Source organism: Triticum aestivum, chromosome 1B, assembly GCF_018294505.1.
Source record: "Triticum aestivum cultivar Chinese Spring chromosome 1B, IWGSC CS RefSeq v2.1, whole genome shotgun sequence".
NCBI lineage: Eukaryota > Viridiplantae > Streptophyta > Magnoliopsida > Poales > Poaceae > Triticum > Triticum aestivum.
Genome location: NC_057795.1, coordinates 395,562,245 through 395,585,944, shown reverse-complemented (window position 1 = coordinate 395,585,944; position 23,700 = coordinate 395,562,245). Strand labels below are relative to the sequence as shown.

The 23,700-nt window shown below is 46.5% G+C and overlaps 1 protein-coding gene across 4 annotated transcripts in view; it reads right to left on the bottom strand.

Moving 5' to 3' along the window:
* Nucleotides 1-313: 313 nt before the first annotated feature.
* The window catches only part of LOC123126988 (MADS-box transcription factor 56), a 46,228-nt gene continuing 22,841 nt past the window's right edge, over nucleotides 314-23,700 (bottom strand). The window contains exons 3-9 of one of the 4 annotated variants that reach the window (XM_044546746.1): nucleotides 2,766-2,847; nucleotides 1,931-1,992; nucleotides 1,753-1,852; nucleotides 1,608-1,649; nucleotides 1,408-1,449; nucleotides 1,064-1,255; nucleotides 314-918 (exon numbers count right to left, since the gene is read on the bottom strand). In XM_044546746.1, coding sequence (XP_044402681.1) covers nucleotides 1,079-1,255; nucleotides 1,408-1,449; nucleotides 1,608-1,649; nucleotides 1,753-1,852; nucleotides 1,931-1,992; nucleotides 2,766-2,847 — 505 coding nt within the window. In that variant the 3' untranslated portion in view covers nucleotides 314-918; nucleotides 1,064-1,078. The other 3 variants (XM_044546747.1, XM_044546745.1, XM_044546748.1) reach the window with 3 other exon arrangements.

Here is a 23,700-nt window from a genome sequence, read left to right as displayed (position 1 = left end):
GCCCTTTCTAGCACCACCATGCTGACCGCTCTCCACTTAAGGCAGGAGCGGAGGTCGATCTCATCGGGGGAGAGCGGACGCGATTCTTGCGCAATGTCAAGGCAAATAATGACGAGCAGAGCCGCATGAAGGTGAACTTTTGCCTTCAAGAAGAGTTTCTTACTCCACTAGGTGGGACGAAGCGCGGTTTTCTTCAACTTGTGGTGCAAAACTTGCAAGGGCTCTGAATGGTTCGCTCGCTCATTCCACGCCTTCTGCGCCACGTCAATAAACCCGGGCAATGAGACCCAGAAGTTCTCAAACTTGAAAGACCACGGCCCCGTCATCGGCGAGCAGGAGAGGGCAGTGGTCAGAGAGGGATGACGACAAGGCATGTAGACATGTGTATCAAATGTTGTATACCATTCAACATTACAAAAGGAGTCTAGCTTGCATAGAGTCGGGTTCACCCTCTCATTACTCCCTCTCATTACTCCCTCTCATTACTCCAGGCGAAACGTTTATTTTGAAGATGAATCTCTTTGAGTTCACAGGACTGCGAAGCGGCACGGAACCGGTTAATTCTGCTCCGGTTGATGTTTCTTTTGTTCTTGTCCCTAGCCCGATAGATCTGGTTTAAGTCTCAAGAAGGCCAACCAACCCACCCCAGGCAGCGGTTTATGGCTAATCAACTCGGCAAAGAAGGCATCTTTACAAGTAGAGTCGGTAAGTCCATAGACAGATGTGGCCTTAAAGCAGACATTTGTTTTGCGGATCCGAACCATGGCTGAGAGACAGTAGGTCGAGGCCACAATGTTCGTCACATCCAGGAGGTTTGCGTCCCATAGCATAAGAATGCCTCCCCTAGTTCCATTTGCCGGTCGTTGCGCAAGAAACAATCGGTGTACTGGCGTTTCACCTTCAGTCGTCGGAGGTTCTCTGCATGTTTGTCATCGTCGCAGCCGCTAATTTAGCTTTGCAAGAGATTATAGATTCTGTCTAAAGATAGAGAATAACAGAAATGGTGGACTACTGATTGGCCACTTCATGCATCTGTAGAGAGTTTATTTGTGTGAGGCCCAACCTTCCGGCTGATTAGCTATTTGGCTTGACCTGACCGCCAGTTGGAGCAGCGAACCCCGGGCAACCCAATGTAGAGCTCCGTCTCCTCATCGCTCGGTACCGGCTCCTGCTGTGGTGCCAGCTGGCCACGTATCTGCAGGGGCGTGACGCAGTTCAGGGCAGGAACCACCAGCGACGCCTCAATGTCGCGCTGCTGCAGCGACGATCGACGTCAGTGACTCGGTAGAATTCCATACATAATACATGATGGGTGCGAGATTAATTTGCTATGTTCTCTGTCTCTTGCATGTAAGGTATCAGGTACTCCGTAGTTTTACTTGCAAACAAAGTACAAGAAGTCATCACCTTTCCGCGCAAGTCTTCGTTGTCTTTGAGAAGCGTCCTCTCCTGAACATAGTACAAGAAGCATGCAGAATTAGTTGGCGTGTGTACTACGTATGAGTTATTTATGTATATAGGCTGCTGTAAGATTTTTTTTAAAAAAACAGGCCATAAGTTAATCTGGCCTTTGGGGTTATGCATCAGTTGGGGCCTTGGGGGTATACCTTCTCTTTCAGGTTAGCTATCTGCTGTTCGAGCACCTGGGTCTGATGGCAGTGGAGTGAACACATACACAGATTCAGGTTAGTTTGTGTAAAATTGAGCAGCTCACCTGTTTTATAGCAATTCAAGAGTTTTTGACTAGCCAACCTTCTTTCCTCTGATGATGTGGAGACTCTTCTCAATATTTACTTCTAGACAGTTCAGTTCTTCAGCAGAGCACCCTCCTAAATTTTCGCCCAAGATCTTTCTGCACCTCATATAATTAAGCATTATTTTTGGCTGTCTACGTATAATCTAGGCTTCAGAAAGTGACAAGATTGCTTACAGCTTCGAAACTTCAAGAGCTTCAAGTTTCTTTGCCAAGCTTACAGTATCGGCTTTGACTTGCTGCAGTTCAGAATCCAGATGATTCAGCATAAGAATGTGTGTCGTCACATTACATGCCATACTATAATGCCCAGAGCTAACATTTAAGTCCTTATTATACTGAAAACTAATGGGCAGTATATACATATCATGTTTTTGTTATTAGCATGTGTCCATGTGAAATTGCAATAGTGAGCTGGCATAAGTTAGTTGCAACAACAGTGATAGCTCCTGATTTTTAATTGGTTAAATGAAGAATTGCACAATCTTTGAGGGTTTAGATGCACGACCATTCTATTAACATTTGTTTTGCTGTATTCACTGAAGGTGTAGAAAGTATCCAGTCATTGGTCAACATGACAAATACAGTATTAAAGAGAGCATACTGTGATCATGTTCCTACATTATATACTCCCTCCGTCCCATAATGTAAGACGTTTTCTAACACTAGTGTAGTGTTAAAAAATGTCTTACATTATGGGACGGAGGGAGTACATTATAAGGGTCGTGCAGGTTTTAATTTTAGCTATTATGTATCAATTAAATATACAGTGGCGTGTATCAATATATTTAATTGTCACGCAGGTCATTGACAAATTAATATACTGATGTAAGATACAAGCAAATTGCATCACTGCTATACTGTGTTATGGCTATATTCTGAAAAGGAAGGCCTCAATATATACAAAATGGAGATGTACTATAACTTGATATCACTTGCCAGATATTCACATAATTTTAATGGATTATTCAAGTCTTAATCAACAAAAAAGTTGACATATTAGGATCTTCACCTGTATATCTGGCTGTACTGTCTTGTTATTAACATTATTATCCTTTGTATAAGCCTTATAGCAGTCAATCGATTTCTGCAAGCTGAATCATACATACAATAAGGAAACTAAAGTTAGAACTTAAAAATTATTTTCTGACAAAAGAAATAAAGATGTTACACATATTTTCTTGAGCACCAAGAATGCAATCTTTTGTCAGAGGGATCAAGGAGATCAAGATATATGTTGGAAATGATAAATATTTTTGAAGGACAAATAAAAACGATAATGAGATATTGAATATAAAAGGCCAAGAATGCAGTGTCTTGTCAGAGAGTTCATGAACATCAAGATATGCAAACAATATTGGAAATGATATTTACTCCCTCCGTTCCTAAATATAAGTTTTTGTAGAGATTTCACTATGGACTACATACAAAGCAAAATGAGTGAATCTACACTCTTAAATGCATCTACATACGTCCGTATGTGGTTCATAGTGAAATCTCTTCAAAGACTTATATTTAGGAACGGAGGGAGTAGTTTTCAAGAAAAAATAAGGTCAATAATGAGACGCTAAAGAGTGTGACATCTGGCTTAAGCTATCCTTCTTATGACGTGTGTCACTTTCATGTTGATGTTTTAAGCCATACAAATTACTACATAGCCAACGCTGGTACATGCTAACTCTAAAAATGGTGTTGGTGATTGTCACAACCTAGATTACGGTGGGGATAATCGTGGGATGTTGGAGGACGAGGGGAGAGGCTGTTTGGGCTCTGGCTTATTCCTACAGATTACTTGGCATAGCTGCTCGCAACTACAGTACGTAGGAAGAAACGATCCAATCCAAAGAAAAAGAAACAACCCAAACAGAATCCAAACTAACCAAACTAACAAGACTTGAAGCTCTAGATAACACTAATCTTAGGATTTAGCTCTTGATGATAGTTTGGCAGGTCCTGGACTTTGTAGTGGTGGTAGTGACATAGTTACCGGATTAGAAGTGGCGTCGAACTCCGATCCCCATCGACCTATCCAGATCGGGGTTCGAATTCGCCCCGACCGTCCTGTGCACGCTCGCCGATTCGCCCAATCCAAAATCGATCCGAAATAGAGCGCTCATCCCTCTGCCCATCTGTGTACGAGGAACACGCGATGGGGCGGGGGATACTCGTTGGCCGGCGCGAGGCAGCGGCTGAAGCGTCGGTGCTGGAGACCTGCGCACAGATGGGTAGGTACGTCCGGTGGTTCTCGCGGAGTGACGGGTGGCCAGGAACTCGAAGTTGGAGGAAGTGGTGGCGGAAAACGGGAGGCGGCTGTGGCTGTGTCGTGGTGGCGGCCATGGCGCTCCAAGAGCATCTACAGCCGGACCAAATCCGGTCCCTCGAGTCCGCGGACGCGTCCGAACGCGTTCGCCGCACTGATCGGGCACCTCTGAAATGTTGCGCCCCACATTCACATACCATAAATTTCGATCCTTAAATCCATGCACGTCGATCATACCGTAGAAATTGTCCAAATGCCAAAGTACGAAACAAAGCAAGGCAAATCATAGTTCAACAAACCGGACATGATAAAATGAAATCAATGTCCGAACGTGACGGATGGCCTCGGAGCGCTCGGAGGGAAGGGGTGCAGGGATCCAGGAGCGATGGAGGAGACAACTGCTCCACCACGTTTGAACGTCTCTACGCCGCCGCCGCCTCCCTGTGTCGCTGCCGGCGTCGCAGCAACTTGCGGGCGACATTCTCCGCCTTGCAAGTCGCTGCCGACGAAATCACGTCTCCAATGGACGAGGCGGACTGTGTCTCCATTGCGGTGGTGTGGGTCGGGCTAAACGACATCGAGTTTAGGATCTTCCATTGTTGTTAACTATGTGTTCTGTATAGCTACAGCTGTGTTGCCAATCGAAAACCGCGAAATCGCCAACCCAATCGCTTATTCATGAATCGGAGATGTATAACCCCTAAGTAATCCAGACCTAACCCCTAAGTAACCCCTAGGAGTAGCAAATTACGAACCGCGAGGTTTGAATCGTGAATGGAGCGAATCACGAATCTGGTAACTATCGCGGTACTTCTTGCCCCACATGGCACTACTCCTCCCTGCAACAAGTAGCTCGTCCTCAAGCTTGAAAGTGGTCAACATTGGAATTCTACCATGTTTTCCGAGGAAGCTTCAGACGCAGCAGCTCCTTCCCAATGACTAGGAGGTGATGGAATGACCCTTCCATGATCTATCGCATATCGAGGAGGTATAGGTTGTGACTCGCCATGGTAAACCTTTAGCTAGGTAACTTGAAACATGTAGTGGAGACAGGCCATAGGGGCAACTGCAATTTGTAAGGCACTGAACCAACTCTAACTCGTCAGAGTTATTTCCATCAGATCCCTCAACAACGTATATCAGCTAGACGGGTAGACTAGAGGGGAACAAAAGACAGGTTACCTAGGTTCAGGCCCTCAAGGTCGAGGTAAAACCCTAGTTCCTGCTCGTGTATATTGATTGATGTGGGTGTACAATGGTGATTGAGGGATTGAGAATAATCTCTAGGTTCTCTCTACCAACTAGCCTAGCCAAACTTATAGGGGATACCGGTGCCTAGGGTTTATAGGATCCTTGTCAGTTAGGGTTACAAAGGAGTCCTCCTAAACGGTGGCCCCCTTGTCATGTACGTGAAGCCTTTCATGTCCTCTCTATTGGGACCATAGGGCAAGACGTTGGCCTAGGGCATAAGCCGGCCAAGGGGCCATAGAAGAGGCACCCCTGGGCCATAAGACCCGCCAGTAGCCCTTGAACCGGTCTTCGAGCTTGATTAGGTCTAGATTGGAGTCGACCTGGAGGCGCCATCTCCTGCAAGTTGGTCGGGGTCGTAATCGTTCATGAAGCTCCTCTGATAGTTGACTTAATTGATTCTTCTATGAGAATAGGTAGTGCATGACAGTCGATCTCCTTTAGCCGTCATGCTCCCCGAATTCGGCTTGCCCATCTGAATGGATGGCATATCTTGTCTTGAATTGTTGGTGTAGACAAGCAACCTCCTCGGAGATCTCTTCCCGCGAAGCTGATTTCCATGGGCCATTTTCCCAAGGAATAGTTACCAAAATTTTCAAATGGAGGTTCAACTTTGGAGGAGGACAAGATCAGGCTCTGGTCCAGCTGCTCGAGACAGATAACCTTGGTAGCGCTGACCGTTGGTTAACCAGGCGTGCGAAGGACCATGGGCCCCATTAAGGCCATGCCCCATAGGTCATTACAACTTGACCAGACAGAATGTCTCATGCGCTAGCGTCATTGATGACACACCTTGATTCCTGCATGCCTTAACCATGAGTTAGTGGGAAAAGGATGGAGTTCTCTCTCCGCGTGACATGGGTGCCCACTGCCGTTTCCCCTTCATTAGAGCTTTATGAGGAAAATATCCTGAAGGGCACAACATGGCCCCCTTTCTCTCCGTCTTGTTCTTCTCGTACACCAGTCTCTATTGTTCTTCTCCAAAGTTCTCCCTCCCTCTCCATCCATGCACGCCCAATGACAATCGATGGCTCCTAAGCTGACCAAGGTCCAAACAACAAAGTGCGGAGCCGTGGGCAAGGAGGCCACTGCCGATGGTAATAGGAACCTAAAGGTCATATCCAACATCAAAGGGACCAACGTCTCTTCGAGCATGGGTATCTGCCACCGTCAGGGGTTGCTGACTGCCGCTCACCGATGGTGATGACTGCCTACGGAGAGTTCAAGGAAGTTATTCCAAAATCCATAGGATGACGATCGGGTATGCTTCATACCATTCCTCCTCCATGGCCTCAGTTTTTCCGGTACATCATTTCTTCCGAGAGCTCCTACATTTCTAGGTGCTTTGGCTTTGCCACCTCACCCCGACCATCATCCTACACATTGCTCACTTTATGGCTTTGTGCATGTGCTTCCATGGCATCGAGCCCATTTCGGCCTCTCATGGTGGTACTTCCAAGTGAAGATCCAGAACAACATCATCGAGACTAGCGAGTGTGGCAGAGCTGCCATTACGAAAAATTCTGGATCCAGCTAACTCAAAGGACCCTAGGAGGAGTCCAACAAGAAGTGGCAGGAGGGATGGTTCTACATCCCCGGTCTCAAGGTTAGAAACCCTCCACAGACTGGCTTTTCTTCTAGGCCTTCAGCACGGTTCCACCCATCCGACGCAACTCAACTCATGGAGCCCAAAGCTCGCCAAGGACGGTTTGACAATGGTCGAAGTGATGATGGCAGTTATGGAGCGGGGCATCCAACCACTTAAGGCCAGGGAACATCCGATGTACATTGAAGGTGACATCACCTAAATCCTCCGGGCCAACTACTTCAAGGGGAAGTCGGCTCGCGAGATGATCTTGATGATGTTTAAGGGGATACTCCAGATTTCTCAGAGGAGATCCAGTTCCTCGGCTTCCTGACCGATGACCAGCCACCCGATCGAGGTGAGTAATATTGTCTTGAATCTTCTAAGTTCTTTCCGACGTTCTGCACTTGTTGATCCGATTTCCCGATCCTGTCAAGCCTTGGCTCTAGTTTGCATGTGCCGTGATGTCATCAACACCTCAACCAAAGGATACACTAGACGCCAACATGCTTCCTTCTTGAAATGGACACCAGCCAAGCCGAAGCCCATGCAACCAATGACGGCGAAGATGAGGCGGGAGACATTAGCATTCCTTTGGACACCAAAGATGAGGATGCCAAGATGGGCCAGCTTTTTCTGAAGAAGAAGGGTCGTTATGTTGGGGCTTTGGGCTCTCAAGCTTCCCTACCCAGGCTTGTAGCCCAGATCGAACTAGAGCTACAGAAGAAGAGGCGTCAGGACCTTATCGCCAGTATTTCGGCTTTCTTTAGCAAAGAACCGAAGACCATTGAGGGAGCCTCGCTACTTCCTCCCCCTTGGATGGTGAAGAAGCAAGCCATCGACACCAAGTTAGCGACCTTTTCCTCAAATGCCTTGTTCTTTTTTCTTTGCTTCATTCTCCTCATCTATTCATTAGCCCTTCAAGAGGTAGCAAGCTCTGTGTGATGATCTTCTCGGGCAGTCTGGTACAAGCACTGGGTCTGTGCCTATTCCCGGTGTCTCGAGGACCACAGAAGGGGCATTGATAGCCACACTGATCTCTGTGATGCCACCATCATAAGGTGTGCCCACTCCCGGGACTACGGAAGTTGCTGGAGCGCGCCCAGTCAGCTGACCTGTGGAAAATGTAGAGCCTGCCATGGCGTCTGTTGCAGGTGCCACCATTGAGGGTCCTTCTGCTAGCTCTACAGCAGGAGATGATGAAGACGAAGATCCGGCCCCTAAGGCCAGGTATAATAAGCTAGCTGTTGGAAATATGCCCTAGAGGCAATAATAAAAGTGTTATTATATTTCTATGTTCATGATAATTGTCTTTTATTCATGCTATAACTGTATTATCCGGAAATCATAATACACGTGTGAATACAAAGACCACAATATGTCCCTAGTGAGCCTCTAGTTGACTAGCTCGTTGTGATCAACAGATAGTCATGGTTTCCTGGCTATGGACATTGGATGCCGTTGATGACGGGATCACATCATTAGGAGAATGATGTGATGGACAAGACCCAATCCTAAGCATAGCACAAAGATCGTGTAGTTCGTTTGCTAGAGCTTTGCCAATGTCAAGTATCTCTTCCTTTGACCATGAGAGCGTGTAACTCCTGGATACCGTAGGAGTGCTTTGGGTGTATCAAACGTCACAACGTAACTGGGTGACTATAAAGATGCACTACAGGTATCTCCGAAAGTATCTATTGTTTTATGCGGATCGAGACTGGGATTTGTCACTCCGTATGACGGAGAGGTATCTCTGGGCCCACTCGGTAATGCATCATCATAATGAGCTCAAGGTGACCAAGGTGTTGGTCGCGGGATCATGCATTACGGTACGAGTAAAGTGACTTGCCGGTAACGAGACTGAACAAGGTATTGGGATACCGACGATCGAGTCTCGGGCAAGTAACGTACCGATTGACAAAGGGAATTGTATACAGGGTTTGATCGAATCCTCGACATCGTGGTTCAACCGATGAAATCATCAAGGAGCATGTGGGATCCAACATGGGTATCCAGACCCCGCTGTTGGTTATTGCCCGAGAGTGGTCTCGGTCATGTCTGCATGTCTCCCGAGCCCGTAGGGTCTACACACTTAAGGTTTGGTGACGCTAGGGTTATTAGGAAGACTAGTATGTGACTACCGAATGTTGTTCGGAGTCCCGGATGAGATCCCGGACATCACGAGGAGTTCCGGAATGGTCCGGAGGTAAAGTTTTATATATGGGAAGTTGTTAAACGGGCACCGGAAAGTTTCGGGGTCATACCGGTATTGTACTGGGACCACCGGAAGGATTCCGGGGGTCCACCGGGAGGGGCCACCCCTCCCGGGGGGCCACTTGGGCTGCGTGGGGATAGCAGCCAGCCCCTAGTGGGCTTGGCGCGCCCCCCTCCTTGGGCCCATGCGCCTAGGGGTGGGGGGAAACCCTAAAGGGGGCGCACCCCCCTTGCTTGGGGGGCAAGCCCCCCACCCCTTGGCCGCCGCCCCCCCCCCCCTAGGGTTTTCCCTAGAGGGCCGGACCCCCTTGCCCTTTCCCCTATATATAGAGGGGTGAGGGGAGGGCTGCAATACACCATAACTCAAGGCGCAGCCCCTCCCCTCCCCAACACATCTCCTCCTCCGTACGTGCTTGGCGAAGCCCTGTCGGAATACTGCCGCGTCAACTGCACCACGCCGTCGTGCTGCCGTTGGAGCTGCCTTCCTCAACCTCTCCTTCCTCCTTGCTGGATCAAGACGGAGGAGACGTCTCCCGTCCCGTACGTGTGTTGAACGCGGAGGTGCTGTCCGTTCAGCACTAGGACATCGGTGATCCGAATCACGTTCGAGTACGACTCCATCATCACCATCTCCTTGGCAAGCTTCCGCTCGTGATCTACAAGTGGTATGTAGATGCAAACTCTCTCCCTTGACTCGTTGCTTAGATGAACTCATAGATGGATCTTGGTGAAACCATAGGAAAAATTTAAATTTTCTGCAACGTTCCCCAACAGTGGCATCATGAGCTAGGTCTATGCGTAGTTCTCTTTGCACGAGTAGAACACAATTTTGTTGTGGGCGTGGATCTTGTCACCTTACTTGCCTCTACTAGTCTTTTCTTGCTTCGGCGGTATTGTGGGATGAAGCGGCCCGGACCAACCTTACACGTACGCTTACGTGAGACCGGTTCCACCGACTAACATGCACTAGTTGCATAAGGTGGCTGGCGGGTGTCTGCCTCTCCCACTTTAGTTGGAGCGGATTCGATGAAAAGGGCCCTTATGAAGGGTAAATAGAAGTTGATAAAATCACGTTGTGGTTATTCGTAGGTAAGAAAACGTTCTTGCTAGAACCCAATTGCAGCCACGTAAAAGATGCAACAACAATTAGAGGACGTCTAACTTGTTTTTGCAGCGATTGATCAAGTGATGTGATATGGCCAGAAGTTGTGATGAATGATGAATTGTGATGAATGATGAATTGTGATGTATGAGATCATGTTCTTTGTAATAGGATTCACGACTTGCATGTCAATGAGTATGACAACCGGCAGGAGCCATAGGAGTTGTCTTTATTTTTGTATGACCTGCGTGTCATTGAAGAACGCCATGTAACTTACTTTACTTCATTGCTAAACGCGTTAGCCATAGAAGTAGAAGTAGTCGTTGGCGTGACAACTTCATGAAGACACGATGATGGAGATCATGATGATGGAGATCATGGTGTCAAGCCGGTGACAAGATGATCATGGAGCCCCGAAGATGGAGATCAATGGAGCTATATGATATTGGCCATATCATGTCACAACTATATAATTGCATGTGATGTTTATTATGTTTTATGCATCTTGTTTACTTAGGACGACGGTAGTAAATAAGGTGATCCCTTACAAAATTTCAAGAAGTGTTCTCCCCTAACTGTGCACCGTTGCTACAGTTCGTCGCTTCTAAGCACCACGTGATGATCGGGTGTGATGGATTCTTACGTTCACATACAACGGGTGTAAGACAGTTTTACACAGCGAAAACACTTAGGGTTAACTTGACGAGCCTAGCATGTGCAGACATGGCCTCGGAACACGGAGACCGAAAGGTCGAACACGAGTCGTATGAAAGATACGATCAACATGAGAATGTTCACCGATGATGACTAGTCCGTCTCACGTGATGATCGGACACGGGCTAGTCGACTCGGATCGTGTAACACTTAGATGACTAGAGGGATGTCTAATCTAAGTGGGAGTTCATAATTTGATTAGAACTTAATTATCATGAACTTAGTCTAAAACCTTTGCAGATATGTCTTGTAGATCAAATGGCCAACGCTCATGTCAACATGAACTTCAACGCGTTCCTAGAGAAAACCAAGCTGAAAGATGATGGCAGCAACTATACGGACTGGGTCCGGAATCTGAGGATCATCCTCATAGCTGCCAGGAAACAATATGTCCTAGAAGGACCGCTAGGTGACGCTCCCGTCCCAGAGAACCAAGACATTATGAATGCTTGGCAGTCTCGTGCTGATGATTACTCCCTCGTTCAGTGCGGCATGCTTTACAGCTTAGAACCGGGGCTCCAAAAGCGTTTTGAGCATCACGGAGCATATGAGATGTTCGAAGAGCTGAAACTAGTTTTCCAAGCTCATGCCCGAGTCGAGAGATATGATGTCTCCGACAAGTTCTACAGTTGTAAGATGGAGGAAAATAGTTCTGTCAGTGAACACATCCTGAAGATGTCTGGGTTGCACAACCGTATGACCCAGCTAAATATTAACCTCCCAGATGAGGCGGTCATTGACAGAATCCTCCAGTCGCTCCCACCAAGCTACAAGAGCTTTGTGATGAACTACAATATGCAGGGGATGGTAAAGACCATTCCTGAAGTATTTTCTATGCTGAAGTCAGCAGAGGTTGAAATCAAGAAAGAACATCAAGTGTTGATGGTCAATAAGACCACTAAGTTCAAGAAGGGCAAGGGTAAGAAGAACTTCAAGAAGGACGGCAAGGAGGTTGCCGCGCTCGGTAAGCCAGTCGCCGGGAAGAAGTCAAAGAATGGACCCAAGCCTGAGACTGAGTGCTTTTATTGCAAGGGGAAGGGTCACTGGAAGCGGAACTGCCCCAAATACTTAGCGGATAAGAAGGCCGGCAACACCAAAGGTATATTTGATATACATGTAATTGATGTGTACCTTACCAGTACTCGTAGTAACTCCTGGGTATTTGATACCGGTGCCGTTGCTCATATTTGTAACTCACAACAGGAGCTGCGGAATAAACGGAGACTGGCGAAGGACGAGGTGACGATGCGCGTCGGGAATGGTTCCAGAGTCGATGTGATCGCCGTCGGCACGCTGCCTCTACATTTACCTACGGGATTAGTTTTGAACCTTAATAATTGTTATTTAGTGCCAAGTTTGAGCATGAACATTGTATCTGGATCTCGGTTAATACGAGATGGCTACTCATTTAAGTCTGAGAATAATGGTTGTTCGATTTATATGAGAGATATGTTTTATGGTCATGCTCCGATGGTCAATGGTTTATTCTTAATGAATCTCGAGCGTAATATTACACATGTTCATAGTGTAGATGCCAAAAGATGTAAAGTTGATAACGATAGTCCCACATACTTGTGGCACTGCCGCCTTGGTCACATTGGTGTCAAGCGCATGAAGAAGCTCCATGCTGATGGACTTTTGGAGTCTCTTGATTATGAATCGTTTGACACATGCGAACCATGCCTCATGGGCAAAATGACCAAGACTCCGTTCTCCGGAACAATGGAGCGAGCAACCAACTTGTTGGAAATCATACATACCGATGTGTGCGGTCCAATGAGCGTTGAGGCTCGCGGAGGATATCGTTATGTTCTCACTCTCACTGACGACTTAAGTAGATATGGGTATGTCTACTTAATGAAACACAAGTCTGAGACCTTTGAAAAATTCAAGGAATTTCAGAATGAGGTGGAGAATCAACGTGACCGAAAGATAAAGTTCCTACGATCAGATCGTGGAGGAGAATATTTAAGTCACGAATTTGGCACACACTTAAGGAAATGTGGAATCGTTTCACAACTCACGCCGCCTGGAACACCTCAGCGAAACGGTGTGTCCGAACGTCGTAATCGCACTCTATTGGATATGGTGCGGTCTATGATGTCTCTTACCGATTTACCGCTATCATTTTGGGGATACGCTCTAGAGACAGCTACATTCACTTTAAATAGGGCACCGTCTAAATCCGTTGAGACGACACCGTATGAATTATGGTTTGGGAAGAAACCTAAGCTGTCGTTTCTAAAAGTTTGGGGATGCGATGCTTATGTCAAGAAACTTCAACCTGAAAAGCTCGAACCCAAGTCGGAAAAATGCGTCTTCATAGGATACCCTAAGGAAACTGTAGGGTATACCTTCTACTTAAGATCCGAAGGCAAGATCTTTGTTGCCAAAAACGGATGCTTTCTGGAAAAAGAGTTTCTCTCGAAAGAAGTAAGTGGGAGGAAAGTAGAACTCGATGAAGTACTACCTCTCGAACGGGAAAATGGTGCAGCTCAGGAAAATGTTCCTGTGATGCCCACACCAACTGAAGAGGAAACCAATGATGATGATCAAGGTACTTCGGATCAAGTTGCTACTGAACTTCGTAGGTCCACAAGGACACGTTCCGCACCAGAGTGGTACGGCAACCCTGTCCTGGAAATCATGTTGTTAGACAACGGTGAACCTTCGAACTATGAAGAAGCGATGGCGGGCCCAGATTCCTACAAATGGCTAGAAGCCATGAAATCCGAGATAGAATCCATGTATGAAAACAAAGTATGGACTTTGACTGACTTGCCCGATGATCGGCGAGCCATAGAAAACAAATGGATCTTTAAGAAGAAGACGGACGCGGATGGAAATGTTACCATCTATAAAGCTCGACTTGTCGCTAAGGGTTATCGACAAGTTCAAGGGATTGACTACGACGAGACATTCTCTCCCGTAGCGAAGCTTAAGTCCGTCCGAATCATGTTAGCAATTGCCGCATACTATGATTATGAGATATGGCAGATGGACGTCAAAACGGCATTCCTTAACGGGCATCTTAAGGAAGAGCTGTATATGATGCAGCCAGAAGGTTTTGTCGATCCTAAGAACGCTAACAAAGTATGCAAGCTCCAGCGATCCATTTATGGGCTGGTGCAAGCATCTCGGAGTTGGAATATTCGCTTTGATGAGATGATCAAAGCGTTTGGGTTTATGCAGACTTATGGAGAAGCCTGCGTTTACAAGAAAGTGAGTGGGAGCTCTGTAGCATTTCTCATATTATATGTGGATGACATACTCTTGATGGGAAATAATATAGAATTTCTGGACAGCATTAAGGCCTACTTGAACAAATGTTTTTCAATGAAGGACCTTGGAGAAGCTGCTTATATATTAGGCATCAAGATCTATAGAGATAGATCGAGACGCCTCATAGGTCTTTCACAAAGCACATACCTTGATAAGATTTTGAAAAAGTTCAAAATGGATGAGTCCAAGAAAGGGTTCTTGCCTATGTTACAAGGTGTGAGATTGAGCTCAGCTCAGTCACCGACCACGGCAAAAGATAAAGAAGAGATGAGTGTCATCCCCTATGCTTCAGCCATAGGATCTATTATGTATGCCATGCTGTGTACCAGACCTGATGTAAACCTTGCCGTAAGTTTGGTAGCAAGATACCAGAGTAATCCCGGCAAGGAACACTGGACAGCGGTCAAGAATATCCTGAAGTACCTGAAAAGGACAAAGGACATGTTTCTCGTTTATGGAGGTGACGAAGAGCTCGTCGTAAAGGGTTACGTCGACGCTAGCTTCGACACAGATCTGGATGACTCTAAGTCACAAACCGGATACGTGTATATGTTGAATGGTGGAGCAGTAAGCTGGTGCAGCTGCAAGCAGAGCGTCGTGGCGGGATCTACATGTGAAGCGGAGTACATGGCAGCCTCGGAGGCAGCGCATGAAGCTATTTGGGTGAAGGAGTTCATCACCGACCTAGGAGTCATACCCAATGCGTCGGGGCCAATCAAACTCTTCTGTGACAACACTGGAGCTATTGCCCTTGCCAAGGAGCCCAGGTTTCACAAGAAGACCAGGCACATCAAGCGTCGTTTCAACTCCATCCGTGAAAATGTTCAAGATGGAGACATAGAAATTTGCAAAGTACATACGGATCTGAATGTCGCAGATCCATTGACTAAACCTCTCTCGCGAGCAAAACATGATCAACACCAGAACTCTATGGGTGTTCGATTCATCACAATGTAACTAGATTGGTGACTCTAGTGCAAGTGGGAGACTGTTGGAAATATGCCCTAGAGGCAATAATAAAAGTATTATTATATTTCTATGTTCATGATAATTGTCTTTTATTCATGCTATAACTGTATTATCCGGAAATCGTAATACACGTGTGAATACAAAGACCACAATATGTCCCTAGTGAGCCTCTAGTTGACTAGCTCGTTGTGATCAACAGATAGTCATGGTTTCCTGGCTATGGACATTGGATGTCGTTGATGACGGGATCACATCATTAGGAGAATGATGTGATGGACAAGACCCAATCCTAAGCATAGCACAAAGATCGTGTAGTTCGTTTGCTAGAGCTTTGCCAATGTCAAGTATCTCTTCCTTTGACCATGAGAGCGTGTAACTCCTGGATACCGTAGGAGTGCTTTGGGTGTATCAAACGTCACAACGTAACTGGGTGACTATAAAGATGCACTACAGGTATCTCCGAAAGTATCTATTGTTTTATGCGGATCGAGACTGGGATTTGTCACTCCGTATGACGGAGAGGTATCTCTGGGCCCACTCGGTAATGCATCATCATAATGAGCTCAAGGTGACCAAGGTGTTGGCCGCGGGATCATGCATTACGGTACGAGTAAAGTGACTTGCCGGTAACGAGACTGAACAAGGTATTGGGATACCGACGATCGAGTCTCGGGCAAGTAACGTACCGATTGACAAAGGGAATTGTATACAGGGTTTGATCGAATCCTCGACATCGTGGTTCAACCGATGAAATCATCGAGGAGCATGTGGGAGCCAACATGGGTATCCAGACCCCGCTGTTGGTTATTGCCCGAGAGTGGTCTCGGTCATGTCTACATGTCTCCCGAGCCCGTAGGGTCTACACACTTAAGGTTCGGTGACGCTAGGGTTATTAGGAAGACTAGTATGTGACTACCGAATGTTGTTCGGAGTCCCGGATGAGATCCCGGACGTCACGAGGAGTTCCGGAATGGTCCGGAGGTAAAGTTTTATATATGGGAAGTTGTTAAACGGGCACCGGAAAGTTTCGGGGTCATACCGGTATTGTACCGGGACCACCGGAAGGATTCCGGGGGTCCACCGGGAGGGGCCACCCCTCCCGGGGGGCCACTTGGGCTGCGTGGGGATAGCAGCCAGCCCCTAGTGGGCTTGGCGCGCCCCCCTCCTTGGGCCCATGCGCCTAGGGGTGGGGGGAAACCCTAAAGGGGGCGCACCCCCCTTGCTTGGGGGGCAAGCCCCCCACCCCTTGGCCGCCGCCCCCCCCTAGGGTTTTCCCTAGAGGGCCGGCCCCCCTTGCCCTTTCCCCTATATATAGAGGGGTGAGGGGAGGGCTGCTATACACCATAACTCAAGGCGCAGCCCCTCCCCTCCCCAACACATCTCCTCCTCCGTACGTGCTTGGCGAAGCCCTGTCGGAATACTGCCGCGTCAACTGCACCACGCCGTCGTGCTGCCGTTGGAGCTGCCTTCCTCAACCTCTCCTTCCTCCTTGCTGGATCAAGACGGAGGAGACGTCTCCCGTCCCGTACGTGCGTTGAACGCGGAGGTGCTGTCCGTTCAGCACTAGGACATCGGTGATCCGAATCACGTTCGAGTACGACTCCATCATCACCATCTCCTTGGCAAGCTTCCGCTCGTGATCTACAAGTGGTATGTAGATGCAAACTCTCTCCCTTGACTCGTTGCTTAGATGAACTCATAGATGGATCTTGGTGAAACCATAGGAAAAATTTTAATTTTCTGCAACGTTCCCCAACACCAGCCTCCAGGGATCCACTTGCGCTAGAGGTACCACAGGAGTCGGTCATGCCCCGAGGGACGTAGGCCCTTTCAGCTCTTCGAGGAGTTTCATTGACAAGGCCAACCGTTGAAGCCGGAGCCATGGTGGTTGTGCAAGCCCGGCGAGCCATCCCATGCCCCTCTGCTAGTGCCGGCTTTGGGCGCATCCCATCGGACATGTTGACTGGCTCCTTGGAGGCAAGGACCGTGCTTCGCTAGTGCGTGGCCAAGAGAAGGGAGGGAGAGGGAAAAGTGGATTTGTGGTGGGGTCAGAGAATGAGTTAGCGGTGTCCGTGGCCATCCGGATCTACCCTAACAACCCCCACCCCTAGTTTAGGGACGGTTTATGGGATTTCAGACGTTCTTGCCAATCCATAGATATTTGGTGAATATCATTGGATGGCTAAAACTGTCTGAATCGTCTAGTCCGTACATATGTGGAAATATTTGGTGACCCAATTGGAGATACCCTAATTATCTCTAGGGTACGCAAGTTGCATGTCGTGTTAGCGTACCATATGGACGTGGCGACAACTCGCCATGATGTATCAAAGAAACCATTGAATGGTGTATAGGCAAGACAACCCACTGACTGACATTCAAGGATAGTTCACAATGCTTGGCATCATAATATTACTGATCATGATGTTGGGCTGGGCAAGACGATCTTGAGCATTAGCAATGAACTCATCTCGATTTATGAAGTAAGAAATTAACTACTCGTATGCAGGCTGCACCAGTATCATAGAACCATAGAGTTAGGGGGCATGCGTAAACACAATCTTGAAGGAGTAGGCCTTAGATCAATATGAAAGGATGTATAGCATAATTCTACCGAAGGAAGCCATTCGAGCCAAGTGTGGGGACAATCACTCATCATACAACGTAGATACATCGCATTTAGATGTTTGACAAACTTTTTTTGGCCTCTAGACTGACAAATGGAAGGCAGAGTTCATGTGGAACTGAACCATAGCGAAGCAGGAGCGTTCTAACCGAAATTGACTTGTAAAGACAAGGTCTCAATCAAACATTATCGTCTCTGGTAGGTTATGAAGCCAAACAATGTCGATGAAGAAAGCATGGGCTACTTTTACTGTCTGGTAGGGGATGAACAAGAAGAATGAAGTGCGCCATCATTGAGAAACGACCCACCACTGAAAGAATGACTAGTTTTCCGCACTCCCATGAATGGCCATCCACAAAATCCATAGAAATGTCAACCTGTATAAGGTATGGGTCTGACAGTGACTGCAAGAGGCTTCTTAGGTGCATATACTCAGATTTATTGTGTTGGGGAATGGGAAAACATGCACAAAGTCCTCCATAGGACATTGAACACTCATGGTCAGTGTCATATGCCAAGCCAAGTATGGTGGGAATGGTGGAGAGGATAGCACGATGTAGATTGTCCACCATATCTTAGAAGGCCATCAGTGCAATCCCAAGGAGCCCTAAGGTTACCGGCCTCTTGCTATTGTTGCCACTCAAATAAGTGTCGATTTTGTTACCATTGTTGCTCACAAGTGAGAAGAACACGAAGGAAATGCTAGACAGTGCTATCAACAATCTTTGGTGTTCCTTCCAACGGAATAAGACCTCAACCACAATGTTTAGCTTGCCCATGCAGAATTGAATAAAGAAATAATAACCGAGGAGCTTGCTAACCGGTGGTGTTGAGGGATGGTGGATAAGCATTGAGGGATGTTGGATAAGCATTGATCGAGGAGGTACTTCAAGCAGTCACGACCTATATTACAGAGGGGATAATCGTGGGATGTTGGAGGATGGGGTGAGGTTGTTTGGGTTTTGGCGTCATGCCACCTAAGAGGTGGGGGATAGATCAATCTAGAGGTAAACCCTCCCCTTTTCTATTTATTTCTTTGAACCCGTTTACACGAGGATTGCCTTGTTTTAAAGCATAGCTACAAACTAGGAAGGAGTACCCAAACACAATCCAAACTAAAGAAACTAACACGACTTGAAAACCATGAGAACTCTAATATGAGGATTTATCTACCGGCGATCATCCAAAGGGCATACCGTCGATCATCCGAGGACCAAGTGTTCAAACTAATGTTGACGCTCAAAAAGGGCATGCGCAAAGAGTGACTTGAGGCTGTAGCAAGATGAGGTCAAATTTATGAGTTCATGTCACCATTTGATGGCTCTCTTAAAGATAATCAAAGTAAATATGAAGATGCATCAAAACGGAGCTCAAGTGCAAAAGATATGCCAATTTCGGAGATACTCGTGTTGACATCAGATTAGAGAATGGCATGGAACCTAATTAAGATGGCCTATGATGGAAACAGTTACAACAGCAAAGTTCTTCGTCTCGTTGAAACAGACGATTTTGATATAAAGATCGTCCCAAACCGAGGTCGTATAAAAAAGTTATAGGCAAAACCGTGCGCTGCAGCAATGTTGGCCGGATCATCCAGGCCAGGGTCCAGATCATCCGTGTAATTCGAGCACCAAGATTCCAGAAGGTTGGCGCTGAAGCCGGATGATCTGGGTCAAGTCCTAGATGACCGGGCAACAGTCCGGACGTCCGGACAAGTTTTTCTATTGCAGACTTTAGAAAATGGCCTGAAAACCCCTCAATATGGCCTCAGATCAAAAAATGTTCAACATGAAAGTTGTGCGTCTCGTCGAGATGGTTGAATTTGATTTAAAATCATCCAAATCCGAGGTTGTATGTGGATTTTAGAGCCAAAACAGTAAGCTGCTGTCAGAAAACTGGGCTAGACCGGATCATCCGGGCCTTGAGCCGGACATCCGGGCCGGGGTCGTGAATAGTCCGTGTTTTATTAGGTTTTGATGATTTGGACGGCTAGGAAAGTCCTTTTCTTGTATGGGAAGTCCATCGGCCTCTTATATAGATAAGAGGTGACGGCCGATTGAACAACAACACACAATCGCAAAACCCATCTACTTTTTACCCTACTTTTACATCCCTCCCTTGTTCTTTCTCTCTCGTTCTTTGTTCGTTCTTCGTGTTGAAGGGCAGCGATCCTCGAGGCTCTAGGGGTGGGCGAACCGACCTAGGGCAGCCCATTGCCGCCGCGCGTCCAGACGGGGTCCCTCTCGGGCGCGTGGGGTTTCGGGTGCTCAAAAGCGCTCGCCGGATTGCTTGCGTACCGCATTTCCGGACGGGTCTCCTTCGGCGTGAGTTGCGGTGCATCACCCTCGGTGTTGGAGGTACACGGTGACGTGTTTGTGAGGGAACACACTTTTTGGCGACTCCGCTGGGGACGAAAGATCAAGAATCATCATCAACCATGTCTAATCTCCCCAAGCCCTCAGAAGTTGACGCCGATAACATCATTAAGCCCGGTCTTGATGAACTATCGGATGAACATTGCTAAGCCTACGAAACATGCAAGAAGCAGCGTGAAGAGGCTTTTGAGGCGCTCAAGAAGAAGCGCGAGGAGGAGGATTTGGAAGGGTTTCTTTCAAGTTTCAAGAAGGACCGTCAAGGCAACATCACTCCGGTTGGGAACGTCAATTTTCCTCCCCTCATCGACGAACAAGATGTAATCACTGTGAGTAAAGTTTTTTCTCTAGAACAAGTGGCTGTGATTGAAAGTCTTGTTAGTAAGGGTAATGTGATGGCATACAATTCTTTTGTGGCTAGTGCTAATGCTCAGAAAAATATGCCTCCATCATCTAGTGGTACTGTTGGTATATCTGAAAACCCTAGTCCAATTTTACCTATTTCATCGGCACCACCTATGCAACAACAATATAATATGCCGTTGAATTTTTACCCTACTCAAACCAACCAGCTTGTGGCTGCACCTACATACCCTAATCCTATTATGAGTGTGCCCAATTCGGTGTCAACGCCGAATCACTTTGTCACACCACCCATAGGTGCAAGCATGTTTGGTCTTCCGCCGAATTATGGTTCGGCGCCCATCCCACAAGTTGCACCAATAGCTAGTACTCAGGTTGCTCCTATGTCATTGCCATAAACATCTTCATCTATCTCGGATCCAATTTCAGCTAAATTAAGGGAGGATTTGCATAAGATGTTTCTACAAACTTTCGAAAACGAGCCGAAAGTAAAGAGTCGTGTGTATCAAAAGCCTTATCCTGAACACTTCGATGCAATTTCTTACCCTCAAGGTTATAAGGTTCCTGATTTTGTTTAATTTAGTGGTGAGGGTACGAAAACAACTTGGGAGCATGTGAGTCAGTATCTAGCACGGTTGGGTGAAGCAGGTTCCATAGAAGAGTTGAAAGTGCGTTTATTTCCCTTGTCTTTAACTGGCACTGCATTTTCATGGTCTGCTGCTTTACCACATGGCTCAATTCTCTTATGGTCGCAATTAGAGCAAAACTTTCATGATCATTTTTATAGCGGCGATAATGAGCTAAAGTTGTCACATCTTACATCGGTTATGCAAAAACATGATGAATCGGTCACCGATTATGTCAAGAGATTTAGAGACATAAAAACCGATGTTATAGCTTAGTGATAACTGAGAGAGACTTGGCAGATCTTGTTCTTAATGGTTTGAAAACTCACATTAAAGAGAGGCTAGAAAGTTATGAGTTTTTGAGCATTAATCAAGTCTTACAAAAAGCTTTGGCTCAAGAGAGTCGAAGTAAAGAGATTCATAGGTCTACAACCGATCGTCCTAGAATGCATATGGTTGAACACAATGATGATAATTCGGACGATGAGGTTGATGTTTATACTACTGAGTTTGTTTGGTCCTCAAAGGCCAAACCCTATACATGCAATGCTCTTAAGCCGATCCACAAGAATTGTGATGAGGAGATGAGGTTTACATTTGATATATCTAAGTGTGATAAGATATTTGATGCTCTCTTGCAGGATAAGATGATTAGAATATCACACACCATACCGCTGTTTGACGAGCTGAAACGGCGTGCTTATTGCAAATACCATAATTCATTTTCTCATGCTACTAACGATTGCAATGTTTTTCGACGACGGATGCAATTGGCCATTAATGATGGACGATTGAATTTTGCTGAGATTAAAGTTGATAAACAACCCTTTTCGATAAACACCATGGACTTGGAGGGAAAGAAAATGTTAATTCGGCCAAGCATAGCCGAATCTGCTAATAAAGATAATGTTGTTGTTGGTGAACCCAGGAAAGGCAAGGAGGGCGACAAAGTTGGGAAGAGAGATTGTGCTTGATAAGCAACCCGATGGCAAGGAAGTATTGAAGATCACCATAGAAAATCCCGCACTCGGGGGGCAACCACAAGTACAAGAAGATACTCATGTTAAATTTATCAAGCCCAAGAATCAGAAGTTGGCAAGTGGGGAAAGAGTGAAGCTAAGCGCAAGTGAATCAAGCCAACTTTTGATATGCTGCTATCCAAATGTGCAAGTCAAGCGGTCAGTTCTAGCTCTAATCGGCCATCACATTCGAAGCGTTCAAGATCGCTTTCGGAGGAAGAGTTTCGATGCTATGCAAGGCCATATGGGTCAAGGGCGCCGACACCATGGATGTCACAACCCTCCTATGCGCCATATTACATAAGAGACTTCAATGGAGGATGGGGGCAACCCCCAATGGCTCCTTATGCTTTCCATATGGGGTGGACAACACCTAGAAGGCCTGCTTGCGAGATGATTTATTATCCCACCCAAGGCCGTTTGAGTTATGGTGCTAATCGGCCAACAAAAAATTCTCCAAGTAAGGCCAATAAAAAAGTGTGGCGTGTTAAGTCACCTAATATGGAAATTTCAGAATGCGACAAGCAAAAGGAGATCAAAAAGCCGGTTGTTGGTAATCTGGCTACTTCTAATGGTGATATTGTTATTGTTCAGCAGGGTTCCATGGTTGATGATCATGAGGCGAGCACAAGCAAGGCCAAACCAAGGGATCCCTAATATACTCAACCTAAGTGCTGTCCTCCCGGTTGAACTAAGAAAATGAAAAGGAGATTACAATGCATGAGGAACCACGAGAAGGTAGAACACAAAGAGGAGAGGCAAAGGGATGAATTGTTTAGTGAAATTCGGCCCATAGCACTCACAAAACAAGTGTGGAGGCCTAAACAAAAACAAAATGCAGATGCTTCTACATTAGCTGCAGCAACACCTTCACCACCAAAAGAGGATGATGCGACCCTTATTACATCGTCCACACTACCTGAAACATCCCCTTCAATTGAGGAATCTTTAAGCCCAATATACACATTAGGAGATGAAGATGAGATGGTGGATTATGAATCTACGCCGGTTCGGGAAGGTATGGATATTAATATGGTATATTACTTACCTACCGAGTTTCGTGCTATAGGTAAAGAAGGGGAGGTAGCCCAGCTGAACTTTGGTCCTAAGAATGCTATTTTCGAGAAGCCAAGAGAACCGGTGAAACACTTGAAGCCATTGTACCTCAAAGGTCATATTAAAGGATCACCGGTTGCTAGGATGCTCATTGATGGTGGTGCTGTGGTAAATCTTATGCCCTACTCGGTCTTCAAAAAGTTGGGGTTAGATGATGATGCATTGATGAAGACCAATATGTTACTTAATGGATTCGAGGGTAAAGAAAAGACAGAGGCCAAAGGTGTGATGTGCATGGAACTCACCGTGGGAAGCAAAACTTTGCCACCACATTCTTCATCGTCGAGGTGCAAGATAACTATAATGTTATATTAGGTCGTGATTGGGTTCATGCTAACCAATGTGTGCCATCTACCATGCATCAATTTTTAATACAATGGATCGATGATGAGGTAGAAATCATTCACGCGGATAAATCGGCTTGTGTTGCTTTGGCCGGTGCATCGGTGGA